The sequence below is a fragment of the Periplaneta americana genome, chromosome 8 (assembly GCF_040183065.1).
Source record: "Periplaneta americana isolate PAMFEO1 chromosome 8, P.americana_PAMFEO1_priV1, whole genome shotgun sequence".
NCBI classification, from domain to species: domain Eukaryota; kingdom Metazoa; phylum Arthropoda; class Insecta; order Blattodea; family Blattidae; genus Periplaneta; species Periplaneta americana.
In genome coordinates, this window is record NC_091124.1 from 139,478,706 (window position 1) to 139,501,678 (window position 22,973).

Here is a 22,973-nt window from a genome sequence, read left to right on the forward strand (position 1 = left end):
TATCTTTGCCAACGATGATGCAGGCATTGAATACCATCGGCTGTGAGCAATTTGTCTATGTGTACCACCTCTCGTCAAAACGCTGTTAAGATGTCCTCCCTGTTTGCAAACCCTTCCCACACAGCGGCTTCTTCAATTGTGGAACGAGATCAAAGTTGCATGAACTGAAATCAGGCAAGTATATACAGTGTTCCAACGCACTATCACCCAATGCTTCTCGTAGCTCAGAATGACACTGACGAGCATTTCTGCCATGAAGAACTGCAATTCTGACATATGACCACTGTTGAACTTTACTTACATCCATCTTAGAACACAGCCTCTAGCATACTAACTTTTGCGCATGCTGTTAACTAGCCATCAATGCACACAGACACAATCTGGTGATGGCATCACATACAGTGTACAACAGTTTTTCAAATGTACACTATCGGTCAAAAGTTTTCGTTCACCTATCACAACTATGGATTTGTGGTTAAAACAGGGATTTCGTTTTGAAAATTCTATCATATCATAATGCTAGAGAGAGAAAATATTTATTTTGTTAGTCTATTTTGTTTTTCCAATGTGTTTGTACATTGACATAAAGTATATAGTTGTTTTCATAACTGATCGAAAACTTTTGACTGGTAGTGTATATACTGAACTAACCACATTTTAGATTATTCGAAAGATATAACATAGTTGCCATGACTTATGAAATGACCCTTGTATATATATTTTTTTCTATAAATAAAATTACTTTAACTATCAGTAAATGGACTTCTGATGAAAGTAATATTTGTATTAAAAATTACAGATATCTGTATTAATCTTAATTTCTTTTCTGCAACTCATATAAACATTCTGATCACCTGAATGAAACAACAGTAACTCTAACAAAAGTTAAAAATCCGAATTTCTACGCAGTATTTAAAATTGCAGAATTCTATCACTGAACAATTTATATATTTCATACACTATAACTATCTAAACTGATAACTCGATTCATTTCGTATTTATGACGATCATTGAAACTAGTGAAGAATGTGTTGTCTTTATTATATCCCCAGAAGATGTAACCTTTCCATCGTCGTCATCATCATCATCATCATCATCATCATGGTGTACAGAAGAGAGATAATGAACACTGCAATTTTTTATACATTCCCATTACATGAAATATAGAACAAGTAATACAGTTTGTGGGGGAAGGGGGGGAAGGAAACTGTATCAGTATTTTATCGAAATCATTTTGAGAAATCCTCATACTGGAAATTAAAGCAAAGATTGGGAGTATATCAGTTATGGTGAGTGGCAGCTTACATTCCTATTACCGGTATGTGTTTGGTGGTTAGAACAGGTAAAGAGCTCCAGAAGCAGTTCAGTTTGTAACTTAAAAAATAAATAAATAAACAAATAAATGCAATTAAAGGAAATTTGACAAACTTCCATTTTAATTATCACATAATATTTATTTATAATGAAGTATGCATCACTTAAAAACATGGCAGACCAAATCTTAGAATAACAGTAGGACTGCTCATGCACAATCATTCAGGAAGCATCTATAGTAGGCTGATCAGATGTCTGACTGGCAGGAAGTATCTATAGTAGGCTGACCAGATGTCCAACTGGATATGATCTGGATGCATAACAATCCGGATTTAACTTATTAATGTTCAAGCTCTGAAATATATTTTTTTCTGAATATATATGTTACAAAGTACTGTTCAGTAGTCTTTTATTTTCCTTTAAATTACGTCTTAATAATGTACACAAAATTAATTTTACTGACCAGTCTGTTTGATGATCCTACTTTGCTAGTCCAATTCAATAACTTGACTTGAGATATGAGACTTTCTCATTGTTGATACATCAAAAGTTATAGTTGCCAACCTTTGATATGTTGAAACAAAAGTACTGCAGCTCTGTTCCTCTTCACAGAAAATACTGCACTAAGAAGCAATACACATATCAACGATGATTGTTTGGCCAAACATCTGCATAGAATTGGAATATATCAGTCCCCTAACTGCCCATTGTGCAACTCAAACCAAGAAATGGATTCGGAACACCTCAAAATCTGTGCTTCAGTGGCTAGTCATGATAATATCTTTGAAAAATATTAGAGTGCAAGAGGTCAAATGACTTTATTGTCAAACGCCTGGCATTAGAAAACAACAACAACATATCAACGATGACCCTGATGGGCTAATCATTATAGAAAATTTTCGCTCAGTGATAATGAAAGAACATACAGAGGCCAGCGTAATCAGAATTTACTATGTCTATCTATCTTCGTAGTGTATCCAGCTATTTGCTGACAACACGTGTTCCACTATGTTTCACTATGAATTTCCTCTTCTTACAAATGATGGGTAAAAAGCACGATGCTGGTTGTATATTAGAATTTACTATGTGTGATTAAAAAAATATCCTGCCAACTGTAATGGAAAAACAGTCGTCCTTGAAAAAAACTTGTACATAGGCCTATTTAAAACTTTTCACAATAATGAAGAATGCAAGATCAATTTCAAACTCTCATATTGAAAGAATTCTCTCTAACATGAAATAAACATGGACTAATGTTAGGAACGAATTAGAAATTACTTTTAGAAGACAAAACTTTACTCGAAAGTGTTTGCAACAGGAATAAGTACATAATCATTGAGACAGGTGAAAATAACAATGGAGCGATTCTTAGACGTTTCTCTTCAGAGAGAATTTAAGGGCTTTGTGAAGGCATTTTCATTTTAATGAGCAAAGAGATTCATCCGAAAGATCATCACGAACACCTCTGAACAATAACTTCTAGAAAGAAGTTCAAGTAAAGAGTGAATGAAGTCATTAGAAATACCCCAGATTTTCGGAGAAGTGTAGCTGTTGCAGAATTCTGCTTTACAACAGATCATGACTGTCTATATCACATCGACATCAAACCAAGCCTTCTATGTGCACTGTGATTAACAGGAAGTTATGGATAAGAACTATCTAATGTGTTGTTCTGCATTAACAAAACACATTTTAAGCAGCTGATACTGGGAAGATATAAGTAAATTAGATTAATAACTATGTTATAGATTGCTATTTGAATAATAAAACTTTTCTATTAATCTAGTGTTTACTTTACAAAGTGTATTTAGTGCAATACATATTAATTTTTTAACATATGCATAAGGAAAACAATTTAACATTTATTTTCCTTCCTCAGAATTAGTGTCCTTTCTTTCATTCTTGGTATCTGGGTACCCTAATCTACACATTACTAGAGTACATGTAGATATGTTGGAAAAACAGCCTACCACGTTATATTTAACAACACTCAATTTTTTATTAACCTGCAACATTTAAGCATTGCATTCAGTGCAACTAGTACTTTTCATATTCTCTCATCTATAAGCCATGAGATTGCTTTAAGAAAATTTAAAAGCAATATACAAAACATTTAAAATTGGGTACGTTTGTATTTATTGTTCTAGTACTACTTGTCTATAGCTTGCCAGAACAAATATACATATATTCTAACATTTCTGTAAGTTTATACAGCCATAAATGCATAATATAAAAAATTCTGTCATGTATTTATGGCCTGTATAACAAACAAAATTTATTGTGATACAGACATTCAAAATATACCTGAGATTCAGGTCACTTAGTTTCTGTACAAATAATTCAATGAATCTTAATATAGACCAAGTTAAAATAAGACTTAATCACATTCACTACACTGGAATAAAGCTGGTTAAAAAGGGCTTACAATGCAATAGGAAAATCTCTGTAATATGTCTTTGATTTTTAATCTTATACTAAAATATATATATATATATATATATATGTATATATAAAGCATTTTAATAATATACGTACAAGTCAGAAATTGTATATTCAAAAGGACATACATATATTTCTTAAAACTATTTTGCTTAATAATAAAAAATTATTTAAAGTAATGCATCTAATAATAAACTTTTCTTATGGTAACAGGTGCACAGACTTCGCTAAATTTACTAAAATTATAAATATTTACATATCACAAACAGCTTTATAAAACAATATAATAATGCTTCATACTTATACCTTTCATATAAAAGTTCACCTGTAGTTATTAACAAGGCCTCATCACAAGATAATATGCTCGATAATATTAAATCAATGCTTCTTTTAACATGTAATGTTAAATGTAAATTACCATGACCAGAAACCAAAAGGAATGGTATTCTAAGATATGGTGTTGATAAATTAAATGTCAAATTTTGATTCAAACATGTTCCAAATTTATACCATTTAATTCTATGTATTATATAGTAATTTTATGTTTTATATTCTTGTTAAGGAAAGAAGTAAAATAAACACTAATGTTTAAATCCTTTTAAATGTTTTAATGCATTTTCTAGTGAAATAACTCGTCAGAGTTCTGCGGAAACATATCCAATAAAACGAGTATTTAATTTTCTTGTAAGTTTTTGGTAAAGACTGTAAATGTACTGATTAGTACATTAGTTTGAATGCTATTTTACTGTTTCAAAGTTATGGATGCTCAAATTAAAAAAGGACGTACTAAATCATACACATGTAAATATATGCACTAATTATCTTCCAAGAACATAAGCATACAACCCTTGCTGGGAATTTATATTGTAAAATAAATAATACTGTAACGAATCAATTTGCAACTAATTAATTTCTTCGAATATTGCACTGTACAGTACATTATTACAAAGAGTACTGAAGATTCATTTTACACTTAAATAACACTCTCTAGTATTACCACTGAGAGTGAATGGAGACTTCTTCCATAATTCACCATCTGAACTTAAGACCTTAAAGTGTAAAACATGTGTTAATTTTCAGTTAAAAATCAATATCAGAAATATGTCGTTGAAAAAAACTGAAGAACCTATTTGATACACAATGTTTTTCTTCTACTTGTTAAGCATTCGTACTAAATTTACTAATGTACACATATCTCAAACTTCAATATCCCTCCTTGTCACCTACAATGATGTCAAAGAATGTACTTAGTTGAAGGCAGGTTATTTCTTGCCTTAAGAAGCTCGTTGCATTGTGAACAGACATTCTGCAGGACACTTCATGTAATTGCAGAGAACTCTAGCAAACAAAGCAGGAAACCAAGTGGAAATATGATGGACAAAATAAGCCAGAAGGATGCAGTGCACTTGTGGCTGGATAACAGACAGATTCTTAAAATAATAATGATAATAAATAATTGAAAACAAAGGTATATGCGAAAAAGGGAAGTACTTCTGACATCAAGATCGTAATTCTAAGCAATAAGCACTAGCATTAGCATTCATAAATGAACTAAAAATAATATCTGTTAGTTATGACAATAACGTAACTAAAATATAATAGCTGTTTAGACAATTTTCTTAGGAACTTGTTTTTTAAAACTTCACGATTCTGCATAGTAATATACTAAATTTAAAAACTGCAGACTTGCATTAAAGAACCATATAGCATATAACAGCATTAAGTGGGGGAAGTGGAGAAAAGAACCTGGAAGTGAGTAATACTGCAGATTTGCATATAGCACCAATCAGTTAAATGAAAAGTTGTCATGGCTTGATTTAAAAAAAAAAAGATTGATACTACATAAAGTATATACTGAAAGCAAGTAACACCACTGAAGACTAATGTGTTTTGAAAAAGAATGGTTTATTTTACCTTATTGCATTTTTTTTAAAGGTTTGAATCCAGTAAAGAGTTCTGGTAAACTGTTGAAATCAAATTATTATAGTATAAGTTTCATATGAATAACGTTATTTTTACATAACCTTATTTCTTAGTGACTGACCCTAATTTGAATTTAAAGAAAAAAAAAAGATCTATATCTTAAAATAATAAACAAGACAACAATGTGTATATATAAATATATAATAATAACTGCCTCCCATTGGAGGTAGCCCAGAAGGACTCAGTATACTCTCCTACATGAATTTTGCAATATTAAATGTTTACATAAATTTTGTAGAAAGAAAATTAAAATAAACATATATGAATTATAAAGTGAAGAAAAAAAAATTAAACAGAGTGAATATGATGACTCAGAATTTGGCAAGAGCATTTCAAGACTAAAGTTATGATGTCAGCAGTAAGTGTCTGTGGTAGTTCAAAAGTCTTCCTGAAGCGTTCAAAGAACTTGGGAATCACACCACGAGCTCCAATAAGAAGACCAATCACCTCAATGTCTTCAAGCTGGTATTTTGCTTTGAAGTAGTCAACTGTTGGCAGATAAATGTTGATCTTTTCTTGATTGACATCCTCCGGCTGGCTACTCCCCGTTTCAATCCTTATGGTAGAATCAATTATATATCCTTTCTTGGTAGTCTGGGAATATGCTATGATGTCAGTACATCTAGAGGAGCCATTAGTAGCAAGGCAAAAAACTTCCTCTTCTACTGTCCAAGACTTTTTTCTTAAAGCAGTTGCAATTAAGAATCGAACATGATGGTGTCTGGCATTTCGGAGGAGTAAACCTCTGTTACACTGACCTTGGACGTGGGCAAGGGTTTCAGTCTCCGGGCAGCCATGTCTGCACCGGGATCCGTCCAAAGAGCGACCAGGTACTCCTCTAACTGCTGCTAAATTGGCATTCATTTTGAGGCAGGTTACCCATTCAGATGTAGATAGTCCAGACTTATTAAAAATCTGTGATATGTAAATTTAAGAAAATTCTTATATTGGAATGTTTATTTACTAGTATAAATATATCTTTCTTAGGTTAAATCAAAGTGACAAAATGAAGAGTTTATAACATTCTTTCTACATATATAAATAAAAAGTAGGCCTATATGAAATAAGGAAAAAAAAAATTAAGAAGTGTACTTCAAATCAATTTAAAATGAATCCATAAATGTACAGACAGAAATAAAATCAATAAACGATTTTACTATAATGGAAGGGAACTGTATATTTCCGAAACTGACACGTCATTTATCCATAAAATAAATTAAAATTATGTGATGAGAAGCTCCACATAATCCAAAAAACATTCAACTGTTCAAAATAGTCTCTAATATACATTTTTCCACGAATCATTCACTACCCTCACTCTCCTAGACATACTACAAATGATAGCAAGAGATTAATAACTATTCTGGTGTCTACTCAATAGAATTTATCCTTCTCTGTTAGAGAATTTCTCACAATAATAGGAGGGAGTGACAATTTTTAGTTGCAATTAACCTCCGAGCTATGATGATGATTTGATTTGGACATTAAGATGAGACAGACATTTTAAAGATTGTCTCCACTGATTATATTTACATTCTAACGGTTATATGGAGCTTCACATCATGTTATCTTTATATAGAATGTGATCCCGAAAGTAATGCCTCTTACTTTTTCTCTTGGAAATGAAAGGAAATTTAAATTTTCTTTCCTATCTTATCTGCAAATTTCACTTCTCTCTATTGGGGACTTATTCCATAAAATAGTAGCTATACAAATCCTGTACATTACTGGCAAATATTTTGTTTCTTATTACTTAATAATAGTTGCAGGTTTATTAACTTATTTACATTACAAACAATTGAAAATACTCATTTTGTGGTATTTTGTTACGATAAATAAGCAGTGTACTAGAGTAACTGTAATTATGTCTAGTAGTTTTACTTCTGTATGTAGAGTGTTCTAATCTGTATTCTATATCCATGTGAAGGTTTTGATATTGTGCCTCTTGTTAAAAAATGGAAATGTTTATTCTTTCACTAAATATGCAGCAAATCTCAGTACTTTGCTATCACTTCACTACTGCCACTGCGATACATATTTAAATCGGATGAAATATATATACTCTACAAATTACCAGTAGCAATTAAAAGTATCGCTGGTATTTTACTAGGATAGAAAATCTACATACAAGATTCAAGTACATTATTTAATACTAGGTAATAGTTTCATAGAACGTGAGAATATGTCGCTTGTAACTAACAAGTATGGGGTAATAAAATATGTAGAAGAGTATAAGGAAAATTTGAGACTTTTACAGTGTTCAACATGATGTGAGATTTAGGGTTTTTGCACTGTGTTGTAAGTAGATGCAGAGCTACATATCATGATCAGGGACTGGAAGATAGTTTCCTGATTTGTAGCTCAGAACTTTGGGCATCTCTACATCTGTGACACGAAAAACAAAGAACCTAAGATCTCGCACCAAGTGTGTAACACAATTTGTCTGATTGGTATTAGGCACAAGCAATTTTATTATAATTTTGTAGAACAGGCCCCAAGTGGCATAATAGTTATGAGTGAAAATGGAGGATGACACCACGTGAAATTTTATGTCGTTATTTTTATATGGCTTCTTTCTGTTTAATATTATCTATATTGTCTGTAAAACAAAAGTACTAACACTGATTTCTTTAAGTTAATTTGAAGCAGCAATACATGATTCTTAAGAGATCATTTTGTAAACAATCTGGATGTGTCTGAAGCCCTTCCTATTGGCTACAGGACAAAGAATCTCTTTATGGCACCTAGAACGAGATGTTAATTAGTTCCTGTCTCAAAGCACAAACTGTTATATATTTTTAAATCTTAATGGAAAACCTGTTGTTCTTCTAAACACGAGAAGGAAATACAATATATGAAGCAGTTGAAAAACTAATAAAAGCTGTCAAGAAAGAATGTGATTTGCCAGGCAGGGTCATTGGGAATGAGGCATGAACGGATTTCTAGTTCTGTACCTATTTTGATTGCTATATCCTAGAATATCTCTACGTTTCGCGTACACAGGATCCCCCTATTAAAATTGTATAGGACCTAAAATGCCTAAATGAACGATAAACTCCTATAACTGCCTAAAAGCTATGTTTGTGCCTGATAAGCATCTTTTTAGTTATTTTTACAAATGTGCGAAATGAAACTGACCAATCAACAATCAGTCTCTTTCACTGATAGAATGTGAGTCTTCAGTTCAGTAGCACTCATTGTCAGCAACAGTTATTTGTACAGTCACGGAAGAAAAAACTGGCCAATGAGCAGCAAAACTCGTAATGTTACTTATGCCGGTTTTGTTGTGATTAATCACAGTACAGAGTGTCTAAGAGGGATACTGCTTACTTCCCCTCGAAGTTGCTGGGTTAGGAGAGAAGGCTTTCGGACAGTTTTCTGTACAGAGTGTCTAATAGGGACACTATTGCCTTCCCATCGTAGCTGTTGCGCTACGAGAGACTGGCCTTCGGAACGGTTTTATTTACATCCTACAGTAGCCTATGCAGGGCCGGAGTTAAGTACAGTGCCGCCCCTAGGCAGTGCTAGAATTTGCCGACCCCATCTCCCACAAACAGTTTATGGGCAGCTATTATATAGGTGACGTTTATTTAAAGTTATTTTTAAGTGAAATGTTACAATTCAGAAAACAATAAATTACTGGAATCAAAATACATGCTTTTTACTTGTGAATTATAAAGATTTCCTCCGGACTTTCTTCACAGAGAAAGCAATGATGGTATTATCAAAGTCGATCTGAAGAAGCATATCAGACTCGATGCAAAGAAACATAATATGAATAGTTCGCGGGAAAAACGATGAATGTCACAGTTTTCTTAAGGTTGATGTCATTATATAATTCAATGGATCACTGCGAAATTTAATGTTGTTCTTATGAAAAATGGTAAAAAGGAGAATTATCACCACGAATACAGTAATCCTTTCCTTTATTTTCTACAGAAACAGCACTACATTTTGCAGTTATAGACTCAATTAGATCATTATCTAATCCTTAACAGAAATGTGACCTTCATCGTCTTTCCCGCGAACTCTTCATATTCAAACCTATTCATTGTTGAAACAAAATTGATTTTTGAAAGGCAGGCTGTGGTTTATTTTTAAGCATTGTTTTTGTTGGTGGTATAATTATTACGAATATTTCTTACTTCGATAGGAGTATAAAGTAAATTGTGGTTTATTTTTAAGCATTGTTTTTGTTGGTGGTATAATAATTATTACGAGTATTTCTTACTTCGATAGGAGTATAAAGTAAATTGAAAAATAAACTCCAACTCTTTGCGGAATAAACTTTTCAAATCGAATTATATAGTGCACATGCTGGGAAGTGATTAAATAGTATTGTTGACGATATAGCCTATTATAATGTGAATGTAACTGAGAGTTGTGGTTACTTTTCGTAACGATAAATAGCTAATAAACACACAAGCAATTTGATTTTCAACAATGCATTCTCGTTCATACAAGCAGTTAAATTTAAGCAGTTTCATAGTATAACAACGTGATATCGGCATTACAGTAGCTATTATACCTATATAACTATGCAGCTGCACACTTTCCTTTCACTCTTGCCACGACTGTGACCATGCGATAACAAAACAATATCTGAATTCCACAAGGTGTTCAAGAAGAAACTTCAGAAAAGATTTACCAACAAGTGTTTTAAAAATAAATTTCACTGTAAAATGAAAATGAAAAAGGAAGAGAAAGAGAGAGAGAGAGAGAAAATGCCCCCCCCCCCCTGGAAATTGCCACCCTAGGCAACTGCCTGAGCCTATGTGTGTATAATTGTAACGTTTTTTGTGTTTTAGTCGACATACAGAAAACTGTTTTGCCATTGCGGGTATGAGGAATGTTGTTAATGTTATTTTCATCCCCTCTGTTCGTCTCTCTTCACTCTACATGCATACAATTTTTATGGTTTGTGACTACTGTATATTTCGTGTTCTTTCTAGAGTCCTAGGCGTGTGTCCCTTTCCAGCCCTACTAATAGATTTTGTCTATAAATAGGCACAACCACTTCGAAAATCATCATTAGTATTTCAGTTCGATAGATATTGACGTCAAAGCCAAAGTATTTGCACTGATCGAGGAAGGCGGATTTAGCACGGCACAGCTGAAGAACGCTATGGAGTTGCAACTAGAACAGCGTCCAAGTGGTGGGCGCAGTATCAAAAGTGAGGATACATAACTCGTAAACCTGGTAGCGGAAGATCCAAGACATCAACACCATAAGATCTTATGTTAATAGAACTTTCGAGGCATTTTCATTTCATACTTCTAAAATGCTTGTGGCCGGCACAGCATTTCCTGCTTCCAACAGAATGGCTATGTAAAAGGCTCAATAGTGCCAATATTGTGCCGAGAAGAACAGCGGTTAAGGAAGTTCTGACTGAGGACCATCGAATTGATCGTGTCGCATTTTTCCAAATCCATTACAACTGTCCATGGAAAGAGGTCATCTTTTCGGACGACGTTTTTATAAACTACAGCACAGGTCCAGTGCAAGTATATCGACCGAAACAATCAAAGAGATTTGACCCTGAACATGTAGTCCAAAGACAACGCAGTGTTTGTCCATGTCGGTGTGGTATGAATTTCTGGTTATGGTGGCGGTGCGCTATGGAAGATTCATGGGCATTTGAATGAGCATCAGTAGGCTACATCAATATAGTCTATTGGAAAATGTGATGCTACCTAGTGTTCGTGTGTTTAAGCCCGAAAAAAATAAAATTCCAACATGACTTGTCTTCGGTACACACATGCGTCACCATGCAGCGGTGATTCAACATTCACAGGGACGATGTCGAGAGGTTCAATGGGTGCCAAGAAGTCCTGACTTAAATTCCACAGAAAATGTGTGTACGGAAGTGTAACGTGGTGTTAATGTGTAACTACAGAGTCGGTGTCATAGAAATGCAGACGAATTGTGGGATCTCGTTGCAAATGTTTGGGATGATGTTGCATTGTCAGATAAATACAGTAGGCCTATATCCAAAGCCTTGTTATTTCTGTAAGTAGAAAAATGGATGCAGTGATCAATGTCAATGGTTTATGGACAGGTTATTAAGTCCAGAAGAAAACTGTTGTATATCACTGAAGCTACGTAGGTAAAAGAACATTTTAATTTGTGATAAAAAGAACATTTAGTATTAATTATTTTACTTCAGGAATGTATATTTATCTTTTCTTTTTGTTTTAGAACAAAAATAAACACTGTAGGTTTAAAAATAGAATAACTAAATAAGTTCTAGTAAACCACTAAAAACCACTTATATAATCAAACGATTTCCTAAATTGCACAAAAATTATTTCTAACTAACAAATCTATATATGTTTCTCTTCCCTCATTATTATTAATTGTTTACCGAAATTAATTTATATGTATTTATTTATTTCAATTTATCTGAATGTTCACTTTTGTAATTAGTATTGGATTACCTTAATCTATTTATATTTATTCTACTTTATCTGACTGTTCACTTCTATATCATATTAGCACTAAGTTCCTATGTATTGTATCTATATCAATTTTGTTTACTCTTCGTCGTCTGTTTTGCCAGGAAGATATTAAAGTAAAAATAAACTATAGATAAATGAAGTATGTCTGTAGAGTAAAGAGAGGCGAACAGAGTAGTTGATAATGAAATCAGTAACATTCCTCATACCCGCAATGGTAAAAATAATAATATAACAAATTTATGTGTACCGACAAAAACACGAGAGTTTCAACCTTATAGAATATGAACAGAAAGAGTACGAAAGCCTTTCTCTCCTAGCCTAGTAACTTCGAGGGGAAGTAAACAGTATCCCTCTTAGACACTCTGTACTGTGATAATCACAACAAAACTGGCATAAGTAACCTTACGAGTTCTGCTATTCATCGGCCAGTTTTTTCTTCCATGACTGTACATAAATTCCATCTAAAATGGAATATTTAATAAAATTAAAATTATTAATTGTTAATTTTATATCATCTTCTTCTTCTTCGTCTTCTCTTCAATAAAAGTCCTATATCTCTCCTTTTTTACATATAGAAATCCGTTCCCTAGTGATAACATAACAAGGTGGTTGTATAATTCAATCAATCAATCAATCAATCAGTCAGTCAGTCAGTCAGTCAGTCAGTCAGTCAGTCAGTCAATCAATCTTCTTAATGTATCCAGCTCTGTTTGCTGTCCACTATAGTCCACTGCAGTCTATTCAGTTTTTGTTTTTCATGAGAAATGAGGTACTTTGATTGATGTTCATTATAGATGCCTGTTGCTAGTAGCCAGAGTTGGGGTGTGGTCAATATAATATACTGCAGGGCTGTGGCTTCTACAACTGGTACTCAACGAGCACAGAATGCATAGAGTAGACATGAACAACTTGGAGGTGAAGCCGCTTTTGTAGACCGTCGCCATTATGATGCTACCAAAACATTGGGCTCCCGGTTAGCACATGGGCAATTGATTGTGATGTTGTATCGTTGTTTTAATTAAGAAATGAACTAATTTCAATATGCCTACATGTGCTGCGTATGGCTGCACAAACAGGTTTTAAAAAAAATCTTGGAATAACTTTTCATGGGTAAATATGCATGTGTGAAATGTATTTATTACCGGTAGGTAATGAATGATTTAGCCTAGGTTAGTCGGTTAGATTCGTATTGTTCACATATTAGTTTGATTAAGAGAAAGGATTAGTGTATTGATATTATTGTAATTAATTTTTTTATAATCACTAAATCAGACTTACGCTTTGTAGACTTAGCATTTACGAGCGAAGCTAACCTAACAACCCAAGTTGGAAGTTTGTGTTGTGTGCTATAGAAAATGGGTGTACCGAGGTTTCTCTTTAACCGAATGCACGTATTTGTTTGATGAAAAAGAAATAGTGTATTAATACTATTGTTATTAATTTTTATAATCACGAAATCAGACTTATGCTTTGCAGACTTAGTAGCTTCATTAACTCGGTCATGAACTAACTTGACCCACTTGGTAATAAAACTTCACTTTTGTTTGCCGTTATAATCTAATTATATACTATAAACGAAGAGCCTATCAAATATTATATAGTTAAGAGCATTACACTTTTTCTCTAAACAAAATCGGGACACTTATACGAAATATTGGCAAAAGGAAGAGAATGATAATTTGCGTTAAGAAGCAAGCTGCATTATTAAATGGAAGCAAATGTATCAACCTATAAAAGTAATTATTATAGGCTAGCATTTTTATTGGACTAGTAGCAAAATAAGGTCAAACTGTTATTTTCCTTTTTTATCATTATTGTTTGTTTAACTTTCCAGTACCTATTAAATACCATACTGCAATTTGAAGAGCTGTCAATTTAAATAACCTGTATATATGTGACTTATCGATGACAGTTTTGCAATTTTTGCTAAAAATACATGCCTAGCGATTCTGTATTACGAAACAAACAAGAAAGTGTGAGTCCTTCAGGAAATTAGGGACATATGGAATTTCTATTACCATAAGATCTTCTATAACGTAATAGCTATTTTGCAATGTTTTGGTAGCAACAAGATGGCGTCAGGTCCATCAAACTGGCTTCACTCTGTCCAATGGTATTAAGATGCTAGTGTCTACTCTATGTATTTTGTGCTCGTTGCTGGTACTGATGATTTTAATTTACTTCTTTTGTGGTTTATGGATGGACAGTATAGAAGAATGTGTTCCAGATCTTCATCATGATTATTACACCACAGACAAGTAGGAGTATCAGAAAGGTGAAATCGGTGTAGGTACAATTGTGTGACAATGTGACCGGTTCTGGCTCTTGTTAAAAATGTTTGAACATGTCTGGGCAAGTTTTTGTACATTTCCAGGTCATTTGGTTTCTTTTGCACGGACTGTAAAATTTTCCTTTGTCAGAAGAGAGCCAATTGTTGATTCATAGATTTATAAAGTGAGGCTTTACTGAAGCAAAGACACTGGATAGAGATATCACTTGAAGAGGTCTTGGTTGCAAATATGTTGCCTGTTTTGTAATGTTATTTACTTTCTCGTTTCTAGGTATACAACAATGACTTAAGAAAGCAGTAATCTTTGTGAACAATGGAGAACCCGCTATATAAGATAGTCATCAAATAAAATATAATACATTTTTCTTTAGCAAGACAATGCAAGGCCCCATACATTGCAACTTCACAAGGATGTGTACCTAATGAAGAATTTTGATTAAGTGTTCCATCAGAGTCATCACATAGTCCTCATCTCGTTCAATGTACTTCTGTGAGTTTGGTACAATAAAAGATGGACTTTTGAGGCTAGTGTTCTGCTTCCCAATAGTGATGATGTCATCAAGATTCTTAAGAATTGGTTCACTCATATCGATATAACTTTTTATTACAGAATAGAGATTCAGAAACTTGTTAAGTGCCAGAGAAAATGCATAGTAAGTGAATAAAGGTTCAAATTATGACATTTGTAAATTTAATTTCTTTAATTTGAATATTATTCCAAGAAGAATATAAGAGGCATTAATGTCAGAGAAAATCTGGCAGGACTTTAATAACATTCCTGAAACTGAAATAAAATAATACTTTATGCTCACATTAGGATATGAAACCATAAGTTTGTGTGGTGAGTGGCAGATCAATTTCACTAATTATTCTGAATTCAAACCTTTGGAAGTAATTAAGTCAGTCTTCTGAGAGGTTTATAAGAGAACTTTATCAAAGAGAAATGAAATTTAGACTATCCATGCTAACGTAAATAAAAAAAAAAAACTTATCTTAAAGCCCAGTGTAGAAAGTAACTTTAAAGGCAAAACCACTCACAGCCAAATAAGAGAGGTAGTGTTCAGTGCTTAGGATACCTCTCATTAATTCTCATGGAACTTCAACCTTTAAAGGACCAACATTTCATAAACTGATATATAATTTCTGCTATATAATATGTATACTTAACACTCATACATGTCCTTAAAAAGGTTAAACAAATTTATTCATACGCTACCACTACCTCTCCTTTTCCTTCCTGTATCACAAGCTCATTGCGTTATCTTTGCTTCTCTTTTGCACTGCCAGAGCTACAAGGAAAGAAAATAAATATTTTTGTTGCTTTGCTAGTAACATACTTACAGGCATACAAATTACACTATTTTCTTCATACAATACTACATGAAAACGATTGACTGCCATGAAACTTAAAAAATATATATAAAATAACAAAATAAAACAAAATAAAAAAGTTAAAAACATGATCAATTGCATTTAAGAAGACTTTTCTGGCATTGTATATTTTATTAACAAATGTTACAGTGAGAACTTTAAGAATAATAGCTAACAGACTAAAATAGTTTACAGACCACTGCAACACTGCAATCTACAGCAACGTGTGAAAGGTGCTGCAAAGAGGATATATATGACCTCTTACACGATTTTAATATCTTTTGTATTCAGCTGCACAAATGTACGCAAAGGCAAATTGCAGAAGAATGTGAGGTTAGTGTAAAGGCTGTGAATTTCATCTTAAAGTTGTAAAGTTGTATTGTGAGACTGGTGCAGTTGAAACAAAACAAAAACGTAAACGTGGAAGGCAACCAACAGATATTACACTATAATTATTTAAAAAATCTAGAACTGACACTCGGGGGACAAGACCCACTTCTTGGTGCAGTTGAAAAAATCTTTATTTTGGAGTGAAGAAGGTGAACAGCCTCTCCCAAACACATTGCACAATCTGTCAATTACCCAGTGAAGAAAATACTTTGGGAATAATCCACAGTTTATGGTCCCACCCAAGCTTCAGTTCAATGATGAACTCGGAAAAGTACTTGAAATTTTACAGAGGAATAATTGTTCCCAAAGTCAACAAGATTCAAATAGTTGTGTTCCAACATGACTGGCCCATGTCATTCTTCGCAGGCAATCATACACTTTACTCAGAAGATTTTTCAGGTAATTCATCTAGTTTAAATTCCATAGAAAACCTGTAGGCCATCATTAAAGAAGAATGAAGAAAATGCTACAGTACAAAAAGAAAACATGCTATCAAATATTCTCGAAATATGGCTCAAGGATGCTAATATTAAGAAATGTGTAAGACATTCATAGAGTTAATGCCTAAGAGAGTTAAAGAATTGCGAAAAATGAAAGACGAACAGGTTATTAATGCAAGTGAAAAACCGAAACAAACATTATTAAAACTAACATATTATATCTTGTACCTTTCTTATTTGTTTTCATTAATTTACCCACTACTGTATTAGAAATGCAAGAAACATGTCTCAGAACAATTTTATTATATTTAATATACTTTTCCCCAGTGCTTCCAGATGAGGTCAATTAAGACTCCTGTGGAATTCTGCTTATGAGGTAATGATTTATTCCATTTCTGAAGTACAGTAAGTTAAAATTAGTCACCCTGACGACAGGATGATAGCTATGAATGTTGAGTAGTGAACCTCCCTTTCTTTTTTTTTTATTTAGACGAGAGTCCTCTCATTTAGGTAGAGGATTTCTTTCACGGAACCCTGATTTTCTAACCTTTTCTCAAAAAATCATGCTGAAGATCTTCATGGTCTTCAAAAATCCACTGCCTTCAACTGGGTTCAAACCAGTGAACATCTGGTCTAATGGCAAGCACAATATCCTTTTTACCACTGAGAACGACAATGAAGATACAAGATGTCTATCAAATGTTCTGACAAACTTTGGGAGTTGATTCTATACATAAAAGCATGAAAAAGTTCACATGAACATGTGTCCAAAATCATACTGTTTAAAGGTCAATTTTATATTTGCAATGTACACAATTTGACTGTCAATGCAACTGGTACCAGTACTTCAGAAAACCATATGATTCTCCAAATGCACGATTCTGCATCATAAAGCATACATCGAGAGTTTACCACTCTACAAAAAATGTGAACATTTTCACCAACTTTCAAAAACAGAGGTAGAATGCAATGGAGGAAAGGGCAATACACCATGTGGAAGAGGATGTTGGAACCAGTACACGAAGGATAGCATCAGTCCTGCGAGTTCCTAAGGGTGTTATGTGGAAGACTCTGTATGAACACATCCAAAGCTCAAAACCTTACTCCAAACAACTATCCTGGACAAGTACAGTCTATCGTTTCTTCAAACCACAAAGCAGGATTTATGAGGGACGGAATTATTAGCTTAAAAAAATAACTACACGTAAGAAGATGAATATCTATATATATGATGGACAAAGCAAGGCATAAATAAAATTTTCCCTTAATGTGTGGGTAGATATGATGGGGACTGGGTCACTGAATTTTACATTTTGCCAAAGCTTACAGGAGAGGCTTATCTTGATTTTCATCTTACATATTGTCAACTGGGGTGACTTTGTCTCATATCACAAAAAATAAAAGTGGCGCCATCTCTCATTTGTTTCAGTATGGAAATTTCAGTTGGTTGTATTACAGCTTTTATGTTATTTACATTTTTCAGTGAATTTCTTATGCAGCAAACTTTCTATTGCAACAGGTGCCTGAACTTACTTCAGTAAGCTGGTAATTATTTATTTTTATTCCTCAATATGTCTACTTCAAACACGAATGAAAGTTACAATTATTGAGCCAACATTTTAGGTTATTTTGTTGGGTTTTGGGAAATGTGACGTTTCTAACAGTGTTTGTGGTGACTTTGTTTCATCAAAGTTCACTCTTGTTTTGTTTTGAAAATGAATTTAGGTATTTTTCATTTGTATTTATATCCATGCATGAATACTAACAAATACTGGTGTTTGCTTTCGTTTTCATATAGGTAGGCCTAGGTACGTACTGATACATCATGCCACACACTTGTATGTGTCCCCAGCAGGTAGCCGGCCCTACAAAAACTACAATAAAGAAACTTTGAAGAAAGCTGTAGATGATGTCTTAACGAAGTGATTAAGGCAAAGAAAAGCGGCCATAAATTATGGAATTCCTGTTACAACTTTGAAGAATAAACTAAAAAACAGAGAGAGACAAAAACACCGGGGAGGACAAATGATTTTCAATGATAGAAAGGAGCAATCATTTGTTGACCATCTTATCAAGTTATCAGAGTTTGGGTTTCCTGTGGATGAAATTGATTTTAGAATGACTGTGTGATATTATCTGCAACACAAAGATGTAAGTGTATTTAAATTCAAGGACAATACCCCAGGCTCTCATTGGATCAAAAGCTTTCTCTGTGATCACTCTGAATTAACGTAAAAAATTAAGTGAGAGCTGGCATCTCAGCAATACAAATGGGAGAGCATTTTGAGGAAAACTGATCTTCCGAGACCTGTATCAGTGAAGAGGAACAACTATTTTTCAGTCCCAGAGTTGAGTGATTACTATTGCAAATAATTCCTTTATTATCATTTGTTTTCCAGTTTTTTTGTGTCTGCTTTTGTACTCCTCAAATTACTTTAAAAATATGAAAATAAATTGATACTTTCATGAAATTGTATTATTCACAAAGTTTATATCCTTCACTTATTGAAAATAGTGACTTTTTATACATAGAAATTATCCATGTTTATTGAGATTCATTTTCTATGATAATATAGGGGTGACACTGTCTCACAATTTTCTGTAAAGGCTTGCTCAATGGCTTTTTAGATTCGAGACAAAGTCATCCCAGGCCTAGGTGAGATTGTCCCATTTGAGGGGGGGGGGGGAATATGTGGACTTAGGAAATGTCAATTAACTCTGAAAAATGGCTTTAAATTATTCATTAGAAAATAAACAGTTTTAGAATAATATTCTGGAAATTAAGAAGAAAAAAAAAATACTTTTCACACAATAGAAATGTTTTAAAGGGAAAAAAACTGCTGAAAATGAGACAAAGTTGACAGTACTGCCAACAATGCCAGGAAATGTATCTTTAACTGAGGGTGGAAAATGTTATTTATCGGTATGTCTACCAAAAATGTGAAACAAAAATTAGTTATTTTTTAGTTATCAGTACCACAACTTAATAATTACTCAAGAGCACAATGAAGAAACATTAATCACATTTCAGTCATCTTACGATATCTCATCTTGTTTCTTAAGTTCTCTAATCTCAGCTCAGGCAGCAATGCCAAGATTAAATAAGTAAAACAGAACAATAGCGTAATTTCGTTATTCACGACCATTCGAATCTTAAATTCGTTACTTTTTAGTTACTTTCCTTACCAGTAGACACCCTGTATATGCATGATAGGGCAATGACTCATTTTCTACAAGATGTTTATCACCATATTGATCATTTCTTTCGTGCATAATGGACAGATTATGATAAGCCAATTGCATGATCTCTCTTTGAATCTTTAGAGTTCTTGTGCGAACATTTGAAGTTTATGCTATTTCAATTAAAGATGTCAAAGCTTTGCTACAGCTTAGTGCTGAAGCATATAACCCTTTTTTCGAATACCAGGATGTTGGATCGTGTACAACAGTCAATACAGCATCATATTCAGGCCTGTATGAGATGAACTGCATTTCAAACATCACCTTTAAAGCATTTCATGTAAGTATTGACTCTCAACACAAGGACTGTAGCTCAGTTTTGGACATATGTATACATGAACTTTTTTCACTGTTCATGTGTGTAGTATTACATCCCAAATTTTGTAAATATGTAATTAGACTTCAAATTACACAAACCAGGTAGGCCTAGCAACAATAACACAAAATGATCAATACAATGATTGTGATGGTGGTGATGAAAAAAGATAGACAATGATGACATAAATGTGCAACAGATATGGAAGAAAGCGATTATTTTCTATTTAAAAATGTTATTTCACAATGTGAATTGTTAAAGGATAACCAAAGCAACAATGATTCGGGGATAAACCATGAAATTTCTACACAAGCAGCCAGTATGTGTCGTGATTGTGGTGCAAGATAAATTATGTTTATTGTACTTATGTCATAAAAAACGTGAACAAAATTAAATTAGAAGAAGACAGTTAAAAAAAATGTTCTAATTACAGAAGGCATTCATTAAAACTTTATTTTAGTTCTGCTGTGCAGTCTTCTCATTTATGTTTTTCACGGTTTTACTATATAATAAATATAAAGTACTGCAACTTGTATGCAAGTAAGCGGAAGTGCAAGAAGAAACTAATCTTTCAAACTTCTCTGATAAATTAAGAAGATATATTAAAGGGTTTACATATTTCCGCCATAAGCTTTCCAAACAAAATGTTATAACTCTTGGAACATTAAATCAAATTTTACACTTGTAATATATAAGGACAAATTGCAGCAGCAATTGGTAAATCTGAACTGCTACCCCCTCGAGTTTCCAGCAACATGATGTCTCAGAAGGTTAGGTATTGATCCTGTAATCCCCGAATAAATGGAGCCTGATTCAAGTCCCGGGAAGACTGAATTCTTCGGAATAAAACAGGGCAGTCCAAAGAAATGCAATCAATAGCTTCAGAACGTCCACAACAGGATTGGCATATCTGGCAGAAACAACAAAATTCAGATACTTTAAAATGCACTAGCTCACAACAACAACGATAATAATAATAATAATAATAATAATAATAATAATAATAATAATTCAGTGCTTTTCAACTTTATGATAAATGTTACCTCAGTAAGACAAACATGTTAATATAACAAACTTTTTCTAACATATTGCTATGCTAAAGATGCTTTCATTATTATAAGTTCACACAACTAAATCTCGTGTCCGACTTACGAAAGAATTCATCTCTATCCAATAACAATTTTCACAAGACATTTAATATTCCCATCACTCAGACTTTTTTAATCAAATGGTAGGTTTCTGAATGATTATTCTCACCCAAAAATCTCCTTCTAGTGCACCAGGATTATTGGAGAAAAGTGGAATATGGCAGGAAAACACCATTTTTTTTCACCATTTCTGTACCTCCAAGAGGAATCTCGAGATTAACTGCAGATAAGGAGGGATTACAGTATTATACTGATTCCAATATTAAAAATACATCAGTAAATATCAAGTACAGGTCAGTTATTTTATGGTGACAGCTCTGGCCTGGCGATGCAGTGGTTTGGGCGAGTTCACTGTTTGTTCGAAGGGGTGTTCATTTTAGTCTTCCCCTGGTTGCGTTAGCGGTCACATCTCGGGAGCGTTAGTGTGGGCGTACAGTTGCGCTAAGGACGTTCTACACCACCACTGTCTTGTATATTGCAATTTAGTGTGTTTGTTACGTACATTTCATTTAGTTACTTAAATAGTTGTAGTGCTTCTGTTTTGTATTGTTTAGTGTGTAGTATTTAATGTCTAGATTCACTGCTATTTTCTGTTTGTGAAAATGCGGCCTGTTAGAAGTAAACTGAAAGGTCGGGTATTGCATTCGCAGTCGTGAGTAGTCATGAGCAACGTGTAGTGCTTTATGAAGATAGCGTTGGAAGAAAAAACGTAACAAATGTTGGAAAACTCGTAGCAGAGGTTACCGCTGTGTCTGAGAGCTGTGTTAGCCAAATAATAATGGAGACTAAAGACATTGATAATCGGCGCCAAAATCAACCGTGGACAACTTTAATGAAGCTGTCATAAAACAAACCATAGCACGAGTTCTATATTTCACAGAAACAGCGGCCCACACTTAAAAAAATATATATATTATTGAAATTGAAAGACTGTCGACTTTCAGGGAGGTATCTCGACTTTGAGGAAAGTTATTATGAAATTAGGATTTCATTAGGAAAAAAAAAACACAAAATAATCGCCAAATTCTGATGGAGCATCACAGCATTAGGGCCAAAAATATGCAGTATTTGAGGAAAATAAAGAAGTACAGAAGAAGGCCGCCCCATCATTTACATGGATGATGATGATGATGATGACGATGACGACGATGATGGGAAAAGTAACAGTGAAGCACTTATGAACATTACCGGTATTTACACATACAGAAAGTATATTTCATTGTTAATTAGTAATTAACTGTTAAATATAGTGATTCGATTGCTGCTCATTGTATTTCCACATTAGTGTTTATTAGTGACTATTGTTCCGAACTGGTGCTCATTGTATTTCCACATTAGTTTACTTCTTTAGTGTTTATTATTGTTCCGAACTGCTGCTCATTGTATTTCGACATTAGTTTACTTCTTTAGTGTTTATTATTGTTCTGCACTGCTGTTCATTGTATTTCCACATTAGTGTTTATTAGTGACTATTGTTCCGGAGTATGAAGAGAACACAGTGATAGGAGCTCAAAATTATGCAGACACTGCAACGTGCGAGAGAGCAACGTGAGACTTCATTTCTAAAATGACTATATTTCCCT

The 22,973-nt window shown here is 33.4% G+C and overlaps 1 protein-coding gene across 2 annotated transcripts in view; it reads right to left on the bottom strand.

Annotated features, from left to right (window-relative positions):
• Positions 1-646: 646 nt before the first annotated feature.
• PolZ1 (DNA polymerase zeta catalytic subunit) overlaps positions 647-22,973 on the bottom strand; it is a 303,982-nt gene continuing 281,655 nt past the window's right edge. For both annotated transcript variants that reach the window (XM_069833727.1, XM_069833728.1), the window contains exon 28: positions 647-21,152. In XM_069833727.1, coding sequence (XP_069689828.1) covers positions 21,006-21,152 — 147 coding nt within the window. In that variant the 3' untranslated portion in view covers positions 647-21,005. The remainder of the gene's footprint in view (positions 21,153-22,973) is intronic.